Raw genomic sequence first — 10,667 nt, forward strand, 5'->3', positions numbered from 1 at the left:
TCATCGTTAAAAATTCTTATTAAGTTGGTAGCGCAAAATTAGGCACTGTAGCCTGGGAAGTGTGTTTTGCTCTATTTTCGTAGGCTTTTGGACCATGCCATCCTGGGTCGAGATTATTTTCAGTGCTAAAGCAAATTCAGATCACTACATCAGCTGCTACAGTTATTTTGCGAGGGTGAAAACAGAAACGTGCATTAACACGGTAGTAAGTCGTGTAGATACAGTTCTTCTGTGTTACTGCAACGTCGTTTTTATTGTTCACCGGTGTTATAGCATCCGATCTGAGCTGTTGAATTTTGATTAGACAGACGAAAATAGATCTAATGCACATTATTGTTCCCCTCTGTACTTGCTTTAGCACTGGAGAGGATCTCGATCCATAGTAACAAGGCCCACATATATATGATTCAAACGTTCACATATTCACTTGACCTGACAGAATCATCTAGAAAATATGACCTGACAGATTCCAAAATGCTAATTTCCAGCAAGAAAATTTTCTAGTCTAAAAAAAGCAAGAAATATTCTTGACACTTTCATCTGGGTGGTCATATAGTAAATTTATTGATTCAGTAACCTTTTGTACAACATGGCAATGTAAAAACCACAAAAAATTCTACAACTAATAAAGCTCTCCGAATTCAGACACAGCATCGATGAAGATACCTGCTCAAAGCACAATCAAGAACTATTTGCAGCATGAGTGCAAATTCTGAGTTTGTGCTCGATTACCTTATTTCGTACGAAGTATGGCTGGCTGCTTATTCCTTCCTGCAACCAAACTTCTCATGAATTTTAGGAACTAGATATATTTATTGTTGTCTCTCCATTGTACTCTCCAAACTTCACACCAAATATCAGGATACAGACATCGGGTTTCCTATATTTCATATATCAATTCCTGAATTAAGTAGCTGATACGTATAGAATTTAACAGAATAATATTAAATACATATTTCGAATAAAATAAAGTAAAATTATTACCTGAAAAAAGTAAAAGATGATCTTGTGAAAGATCCACAGCAGATCAGTCAAGCAGAAGAGCCTACAGCGGAGCGGAGCAAAACAAGCAGACAACCTAATGTCACAAGTAACTAGGGTGCAGACGCGATCTTAGACTTCTTCTCTTTAATTTCATCTGGGTAGAGGTTAATCTCTACATCAACAATCTAAATTGGCCATACTGAGTACGGAATGTACTCAAAAAGTCCTAATACTACTTAAAAGGGTTGAATAGATGCATAAGAAAGGTAATCAAGGATAAAAACTATAGGTCTATAGTTTGGACGCAAAAGCACTTAGTTTAAACCAGTTAAATAAAAATCAGGTTTTATTAATAAAGGTTGTTGGCCCTAGGGGAAAGCTATCCGTCCCCGTAGTTCCTATCTTTTAGCTGTGTGAGATCTAGTTCAACCAGATTCAACGGTATACAGCTGGCTTTCTCTAAAATATGGGCACACTGCCCACTCACACGAAGGGGTACACACACCATAAAACTAACCATTGTAATTTTGTAACTTTCACATGTCCAAGACTATGGATACTACTATTTGAATAGGTTTACATTCTACAGAGGTTGTACACTGTACCCACACGATATGTTCAACCTCCATCCATTGCAAGCAGAGGAGAAAATCATACCGAAATCGCGTACCCATCGAGCAACCACCCACAGGAAATCATCGACTAAGGGCCTAAAGCTCCACCCTCCTTTTAAAAATAGCTCGAATCCGACCATTACAATATCACTAGCTGACTTCGATTTCTGCAAGTCTTTTTTGGCTCCCGTTGCACTATAGCCTCCAAGGTGGGTATCGAGCTTAGCTAATGGGGTGTGATATCAAGTCGTGCCCATACATGATGCATGGTTGCACGAGGTGGCTTAGCATGATCACAATTGATTCGGTCCTTACATGGTCAGGGCAAGTATCTTCAACATTGGCAATGAGTATCACCTCAAGCCTCCAATAGCATCCTTCCCAAAGGAATACCCGTATGAGATAGTCTTCAACTTTCAGAGGACTACCCTGCTCACCCCGCCAAAGTGGTTTCATGGTTTTCTTAACACCAACACCATTTTCTATTACTCACACAATCAAACACCTCAACACATTTCACTCATTTGCAAAGCACGTGATCATAATAAAAAAATGATTAAGTACTCTCCGAGAAGAGATCAAGCGTCTTCAAAGAGAGCAGAGTAACCAACCCTAAGCATACTAGTTGACATGGGTTCATACAGTATCATTATATCAGGTATTATGATGATTATAGGGTTACTATTTGAATATTGTGAGTAGTGGTTGTAATATGGTTCAGTAAATAGGTTATAACTAATAATAGAATTTTCAAGAGAATCCTTTATATAGCATGCAAGTATAACTGCCATGTTTTTAGTTCGTCATGTTATTATATTGAAATTATGGGTTCAATATGATCAAGAAATTAGTACTTGCCTTGACGAATTCATGATTCGTCTTGTCATTCGAGCATCCTGGGTTCTTCATCATCAGCTTCGCCTTTAGTTCCTTCTTCACGTTCTTGCTTAGTTCCTTGACTTCGATCCTATGCAGATTAACGACGAAAAGCGCACAGCAACTAATAAATAAACACCAAAATAAAACCAAAAGAACACCAAAGTGAAAGAAGAACGGCTAGAAAAGCAACAAAAGCTAACCTAGCGGGAAGATGATTAGCAGCTCTAGCTAAGCGGAAGTGATATACAGAGACTAGCGAGATTATCTAGTGAAACTAGGTCAAGTTATTAACTAGTTTTTTTATTAACTTAAGAGAAAGTCTAAACAAATTATTAACAACTAGGTGAGCATCTACTAACTTAACTATCGAAAGGTGACAGTTAGGGTTTCTACGTGTAGGTAAGTGCACGTGTACAAATATAAATGTATGTGCGATATTTACATCTATATGTATGTAAGCATGTATACATATATACGTAAATAGAGCTCTAGGTGATTAAAACTATAAGTGTTCAAGATAAATATTTTAATCTATAGCACTAAACTAGGTTTATCTAGTAATTAATTTTAATTACCTAGTATTGTTTAATTGTCACAATAATTAAGTTATATTTTGTTGCCATCATAAGAGTATTTATATAATTAATTAATTTGGTTAAACTATTCTTTAAAACTAATTAATTAATTATTAAAAATGTATTCAATTAATTAATTACCAACATTAAATTATTTTATCATCTTCTAATGACTGATATTTATTTATTTAACATCTACATATGTTAATCTTATTACATTAGTTAGACCAAGATTAATCTATAAACTATCACATGAAATAACAATATATTGCAACATTAATTAAAAGATTAATTCTTTTGCTTAGTCTAAAAACTATTTTTAATTAACATGATGATTAATCTACACTTAAACTATATTATCACATGCTACTATACTACTATTATAACCTAAACATGGTTATCAGATTATCTAAACTCAGCTTTATTTAATAAAGATAAAACCTAGGTTAATCGCCGTGACACGAAATAAATACCGGACGAGAAAATTAAACGAACTTCAAAATTTACAAGATTTGACGAAAAGATAGATTATGATTTTAGAGGAATATTGGCGAAAGAATCGTTAAAATCGGAGTTAAAACAAAGGAGGCATAACTCTCGAAAGATATGTTGGAAGGGATAATTCAAGAAAAAGGAAAATAAGTACTATTCCACGAACTTGGTCTACAGAGCTATGGACCTAAGGGAGGTTAGTGAGTGGAGTCCACCGTAGACTGGAGAGGGGCTCGGTGCAGTGGGCTCGGCTCACAGACCGGTGGACCGGGGCGGCTTGGGTGTGCAGTCCACCGTGGACCGAAGCTGTGGACATGGGCTGGCCTAAGAAAAGGGATAAGGCTGGTCGGTCTTTTTGTGTGCCCGTGAGGCTCAGAGAGAGGGAGTGAGGGAGGCGTCGGAGGTGCGAGGCCGGTAGGGACATCGCACGGATGTCGCGGCATGCATGACTGAGCATGGCGGCATGGCGCGCCGGCCTGACGCGGTCGAGCAGCGGCGGTGCGGGCCGATTGGCTCTCTCTCCTCAGGTGAGGCTCATAGAGATAGAGAGAGGCGGAGGGAGGGAAAGGGAGCGGGCAGAGAGGGATGGCTGGCTGGGGATAGGGCTCACTAACGACACGTTAGAGCTCACTGGCGACAGCGCACGGCGTAGAGGAGGTGGAGGCAGCGGGAAAAGCAAGGGTGGCGTGCAAGCAAGGAAGGCCGGGTCAGTGGAGGAGGGATTGTTGGGAGCTCGTCGGTGACGGCTCGAAGCCGGAGGGCACAAAGGAGTGGCACCGAGGGGATGATGCGCGGCGCGACGACACGTTAGTGGGCGGTGACGTGCGCGGGATGATGGTGTTAGCTGGGGCCGAATGGAAGGGCGCTCGATGCGACGGCGCACTGGGGCAACCGGAATGATGCGTTCGCGGGCGGCGGAGGGCGTGGCGGTGCATGGGAGGGAGCGCTGCGAGGCTACTGGCGCCCAAACGCAACGGCAGTGGCCGTGTGCGGCAACGACGCGGAGGAGCGCATAGCTGAGCGCGCAAGCTGGCGCAACGCGAGGGAGGCGATGTGGCACGCTGGCCTACGGTCGAGAGGCTGGGACGACGCACACGACGGGGCAGGCCATGTTGGTGGTGTTGGCCATCGGCACAAGGAGACAGCGCGACAACGACTACGCTTGGGAACGGCGTGATGGCACGGGCCAACGGGCTGGGCGACGCGCACGGCGCGGCCGACTATGCTGAACAGAGAAAGAGAGAGAGAGAGAGAGAGAGAGAGAGAGAGAGAGAGAGGCGAGCAGATCAGGGAGTAGAGGGGTGCTCACCAAGTTGGTTTGTGCACACGACGACATTGAGCACGATGACAGCACGAAAGTTAGAGTGGTGCAGCTTGGTGCGGCTAGGGGTGCGACGTGACGCGGCTTGGCACGGCCACGACTGGGTGGAGCTTGGGACGGCGTGCGCAAGTGGAGCAGCGCGACGCGATGGTGCGGACCGACAGCAAGGTTGTAGTGTGGTGTGCTTGTACAGGGGAAGGGAGAGGAGTAGAACGGTCGATGCTGCTGTTGTGTGAGGGTGTCTACTAGTGTGTATGCATGTGTGTATGTATGGTGTATGCTGTTGTGTCCGTGAGGTTGCTTGCCTGTGAAGGAAGAGAGGAGGAGAAGGGGAAGTTGCCTTTGGCTACTCGATGAAAGATCAGAGGAGAGGTATGGTGGTGTGAACGAGAGAGGAAATGGCGACGATGAGATCTTTTGCTATTGCGACTAGTGTGAACGTGGCCAGCAGCTTGCGGCTATGTGGGTGAGAGTGAGAGAGATTGATATTTAAATGACAAATTCAAAAGAATGTAATTGAATTGAAAGGAATTTGTAATAATTCAAATTGAATAATTTGAATTTGAATTTGAATTGAGTTGGAAAAATCCAATAAACGTATTTGAATTAGAAATGAGATGTATGATGATTCAAATAAATAACTTGTATTTGGATCGGTTTGGTGGCAATTCAATTGGATTTGACTTGGAAATTGAAATGACTTTGGAATGAGAATTCGAATAATGAGATTCGAACTCGAATTTAGAAATTGAATCGAGTTTGCGAAGCGATTAAACTGGACGCATTCGAATATATATCTCTGATGATTTGAATTCGCATTTGAATACAAAATTAATGAAGATTTGAATAAATCTGGATCTGAAATATTTGGGATTAAATTCAAATACGAGTATTTGAATTTGGATCTGAATTTGGGTTTAGCATTAATTCAAATAGGAGTATTTGAATTAAAGATTCAAAAGTGAAGCCTCGAGATTTTAGACAAGTTTGAATTTAAAAGAGTTGAATTCAATTTGGATTTCAACTAAATTGAATCTAAGAAATAGATTTGAAATTGAGAGACCTTCAATTCTAAATCTTCACTCAAAGAACCATAAGAACAATTAAACCAAAATACATACGATCAACTTATTGCAATGATTAATTTAGAAATTAATTTAGTAATCTCTGAAATACTTAGCCAAAATAATATATTTGAATACGCACATACAAGTACATATATATTCAAATATATATTTCTTTGATTTTATATTAATTTTTTTAATTTAGAGTGAGTTTTACTATATTTCTATATGCTAAAACTTAGGATGTTACACCAAACAAGACATAATGGTAGAGCTCAGTCAGCATCCAACCAATGAAGGCTATGGTCACCTCATGACTGAAAATGACTTCACATATGCTTAGAAAGCATGGAAAGGGGGCTTTTGTTTTGCCCAAAGACGGCCTACCAAAGCCCACATAAACACTGTTCGGTCGTTGAATATGAAAATCAAACACATTCGCACATATACTAGACCTGACACATTGCAGATTGCTAATTTCCATAAAGAAAATTTTCTTCCTCGAGTACTCTCAACTGGGTGGTCATATAATAGGTGCTTATAACATTTATTGATTCAGTAATCTCTTGTACAATATGGCAATGCAAGAAGCACAAAGAATTCCACAACTAATAAAGCCCCTGCAACTCAGACACAGGCCAGCATCAATGCAGAGATACCTGCTCCAAGTTTGATCAAGAATGATCGGTAGCATAGCAAATTTAATTTTATCCAGCCTTCGTTTATATTCGACTCATATACAGGACTAATAAGATCATGGTTTTCCGAGGAGAGACGGGCGGTAGAATGCATGGCTTTGTGCCATCTCAATCCTTTCGCGAGGATCATTCATTGTTTCATCTCTCAGGGCTTGGAGAATGCCTCTTACTGGGAGCTCCCTGCAGATTTTGATAAGCGTTAAGCATATATAAGAACAGTAACCTAAAGCAGTTAGAATGCCTGAGTGAGAAGGGTGTAAATTGTCCAGTTATGCAGAGAGCAATGGTGATACAGAGCACAAACCTTTTTATCAGTATTCTATAAAGCCTCTTCAGAATCGGGCATAGTTCAGCAGGAGCAACTTGCTTGTTTTCTTCTGGGTGTTGCACACTTAAGCTGGGTTGACTAAGTAGCTCAAAAAATGCACCAACGGCAGAGATACCCTGTCCAATGGATGTTAAAAAGGATCATGGTCAGTGCATGGCATATACAAAACATAATAGTGAAACACACGATGTAAAAAAGGGACAGTTGCAAATATCAGTTTTGTCAAAATATCCAGGAAATTTTGACGGCTTCTACAAATTTCAACTTTTAACATTCTTCAAAGAGATTCTCAGAATAAAAAAACAGTATTTCGAGATTACCTGAATCATCCCCTTTCCCTTGATGCTATCACCCATGTCAGGACTGAGTTCTCCCTTGGCAAGCATTTGCCCATACCATGCATTACGACCTTTTAGGAGAGTTACATAAGTGTCAGCCAGTAGAGGACCAGCAAGTTTCTCAGGTTGCTCTGTCAGTAAGTGAGTAATGAATATCATCTCCGACGTGCAATGAGCAAAATATACAGATTTGCTCGTTGCGCTCTCATTTGTCAAAGCTGCCATCATTCCTATGACAGAAAAAAAAAATGATACAGGATCTCACAAAATGTAGTGAACCAAAGTTGCATAGCCATTACGACAAATATGATGTTGAGACAAAAAACGGAGGATATCAAAAGGTAAGAAGCAAATATTTAAACCCTATGTCTATATTACAGGGGTTTTCAATAAGATCGTCTTTTTCATAAAATTTTGAGGAACCATATTGATTTCGGTGTAGCCCATGTACACACTATTAAGGCAAGAGGTTATGGTGATTGGTGAGTACTAAACAGATATAGTAAAATTTGAGCATAAACTGTGTCAATGTTTGTTATCTTTCTTCAACATCATAGAAAATGATCAACATCAAGGGTAGGATGTCAACTCCATAAATGTTGACAGTTACAGTTAGGAAAACTAAATTTAGTGTTTGGTAAGTAGTTAATATGTGATACTTCAAATGAAGATACAAATGGAAGATAGAGTTACCGGCGCCAATAGCATAGACATTCTTCAGGCCACCCATCACCTCATGAGTGACAAGATCACCGTTGTCCCAGACAATGAAATGTGGCTGCCTCAAAAACTTAGCAAGAGGTTTCCTCCACTTGTCTGATCCACAGATTCGAGCGTTTGCATATTCTTTGTTATAAATTTCTGAGGCAATGTTTGGTCCTCCAAGATAGAGTATATTCTCAGTTGGAACTCCAGCTGCATTTTTTTTTCTCTAAAAAATATCAGCTTGTACTGTAGCTTAAATCCGTAGGTTGAGCATTAAGCACGGCCACAAAAACTGATTATATGTTTCAACTAGGTGCATTTCAAAGACACTTCTTTCTAGCAGGGCATTGAAGATATGCACCATGTCTCTTTTTTATTTTTTTGAAACGGAAATATGCACCATGCCATCATCATGCCATAATTTACAAGCTTAGCGTGTTTTGACTGAAATAGACGTCACAATGCTAGATAAAGAAATGAAATAGACAAGCAAACGCATCAAGTGCAGTCTTCAGATGGAAAACAGACTACTTGATTTGACTGAGTGAAATGAAATGTTGGTGAGTGCATAGCCACAAACTAAATGTGCTAAGCAGCTAGTGACACAATTATGCAGGTAATGGTAACAGACAAATAATAAATAAGCTCACGCTGTCTCATGTACCTGTCAAAGGACAATAACCTGGGCTAACAACTAAAAATCTAAAATAATAATATGGAAGGTAACGTGCTGAGTACCTCAAACAGTGTGTAGTACAAAGATGAGCTTTTCAGATGGTAGCAATTTGTTTTTTACTCATCAAACATTGTGCTATGAAATCATTACGCTAGTAAATAGCCAAGTACTGCAAACACTATGATAATTAGTTGATCACGCATGTCATAAGCCTTGGATCTTTTTTTCTGAAACCAATTCCATTCCTCTTTCTTCAGGAAACTAAATGATTGAGTCATTCGGTGTAGAATAGGCAGGGACAAGATATTGATGAGAGATTCTTACTTGCAGAACTAATCATTTGTGTAGGTGTAATGATACGAGGAATTGGATTCAATGAGGCTTCTATCCCCTTTGCAAGGGAAATTATTACTGGAACACTGATCCTCTCCTTCCAATATTTGCTAATCTCCTCAAACACCTCCCTCGTCTCAGTGGATGGTAACCCATTCACCACAATGTCAGCGTCCCAGACAGCTTCCTGCAGGTTGGTGACGACCTTCAAAGGGCAGAGTGGTGTGTCGATCATGTTCAAACAGAATCCATCCTTCAGTATCTCATCGGCATATAACGTCCGGTCCCCGAGCCGTGCCTCGACATACTTCAGGTAGGCGCACCGGCAGATCAGGCGCCTCAGCACGTCCTCCCTCCAGTTGATCACCTCGAACAAATGCTCGGCAACGGACCGGTCCACTGTCCGCCCCGGGCGGCGCCAAATCCTTATCTGCACCTTCTCCCGGAAATGACCATAGGCGTCCTGCAGGAGAGCAGCAAAGACACTGCCCCACGCGCCGGCACCAATGCTGACGATCTTGAGCAAGTCGCTGTCCGACTTGCCGAGCAGCCGGCGCAGCTGGTCCAGCCGCTCCTCAGTGCCATTAGCACCGTGCACCGATCCATTCATGTGCACGCTCCCAACCATCCCTCTCGCGACCGATCAGAATTCAGAAACCAGTACACCAAAAATGGCTCAGCTCAAACTCAGAGGCGTGTGCTCTCTGAGGCAATTAATCGAACACCCTGAGCGCGAGGCTTTCCCACCCGCCCAGAGTCCAATTCTTGCATCACCCAACGACTCCGCCACGCACGAAATCGCTTCAAACGCCGCTCACCAACCAGGAACCTAATACAGCACCCCCACTCTTCCCCTCAGAAAATGCCAAGAACACCATGTCATCCACCACCACCCACAACCACACAACGCAAGACACAAATCAAGCACAATCCAAGAACAGCGCCCCCGACGCAGGGATAAGTAAGTGGATCGAGGCACGTAAAGCAAGCGGCCGCCTTTACGTCGCCACCCACCTCCAGCTCAAGGATCCCGGGGGCGGAGCTGGCCGGCAGCCGGCATTGTGGTAAGGAGGGCAAGGTGGGGGCGGTTGGCGCATGGATGCAACGGCTCGACCCTGGATTGGAAGCAAGCGCTCGATCGGATTGGTTAAGTAAATGGGGCGGGGCGCCCCGGAGGTGGGTGGAGGAATTAATAGAGATGGATGGCGCCAACCATGCCGTGGCCGCCATTAATGAGCGAGCGAGCGAAGAGTGGGGGAGGAGGGGGACATGGTCTTGCTTCGCTCGCTTCTTCCCGAGCTGGCCGTGCTTGCTTTCGCCTTCTCGCAGAGACGATGCCTGGGAAGGCCACTGACTATCCCCAGCAGTTCAAAAGTGTTGAAAATGGAGTTTATCCATCCATGAATGGAGCTTTGATTGCTAATTTCAGCTATGATGATATATGGATAAAACTTACTAAAGTATAACATATCTTTTTCGGCACAAGTTTATACTTTTGCGTTTTTGTATATCCTCTCTCAATATTCATGTAGCCAAATTCAAGAAGTATGGTCGCCCATGTTCCACGGCTGGAATGCGCTCGGCTTACCATGTAGCCAAATATACATGGATGCAAGCAGAGTGCTGAAATGAACTGAAACTGCACTGCAATACTGCTGTG

The 10,667-nt window shown here is 42.2% G+C and overlaps 1 protein-coding gene across 1 annotated transcript; it reads right to left on the minus strand.

Annotated features, from left to right (window-relative positions):
• Positions 1 to 6,389: 6,389 nt before the first annotated feature.
• Positions 6,390 to 10,434, minus strand: LOC133928683 (probable glycerol-3-phosphate dehydrogenase [NAD(+)] 1, cytosolic). The gene is made up of 6 exons (XM_062375131.1): positions 10,221 to 10,434; positions 8,999 to 10,122; positions 7,987 to 8,208; positions 7,276 to 7,523; positions 6,932 to 7,071; positions 6,390 to 6,807 (listed from the first exon to the last, which is right to left on the minus strand). Exons 2-6 carry the CDS (start codon positions 9,633 to 9,635, stop codon positions 6,684 to 6,686), a joined length of 1,371 nt encoding a protein of 456 aa, XP_062231115.1. The 5' UTR covers positions 9,636 to 10,122; positions 10,221 to 10,434; the 3' UTR covers positions 6,390 to 6,683.
• Between the last annotated feature and the right edge of the window lie 233 nt (positions 10,435 to 10,667).

This window comes from Phragmites australis, chromosome 1 (assembly GCF_958298935.1).
Source record: "Phragmites australis chromosome 1, lpPhrAust1.1, whole genome shotgun sequence".
NCBI lineage: Eukaryota > Viridiplantae > Streptophyta > Magnoliopsida > Poales > Poaceae > Phragmites > Phragmites australis.

What these genes read in the sequence shown, in the direction of transcription:
- LOC133928683 (XM_062375131.1), bottom strand. Translation starts at nt 9,635, where the DNA reads ATGGTTGGGAGCGTGCACATGAATGGATCGGTGCACGGTGCTAATGGC. An exon ending in ACAAATGATTAGTTCTGCAA is followed by an intron (nt 8,209 to 8,998) that starts GTAAGAATCTCT and finishes AAAAAAATGCAG; the next exon opens with CTGGAGTTCCAACTGAGAAT. An exon ending in TATAGAATACTGATAAAAAG is followed by an intron (nt 6,808 to 6,931) that starts GTTTGTGCTCTG and finishes CAAAATCTGCAG; the next exon opens with GGAGCTCCCAGTAAGAGGCA.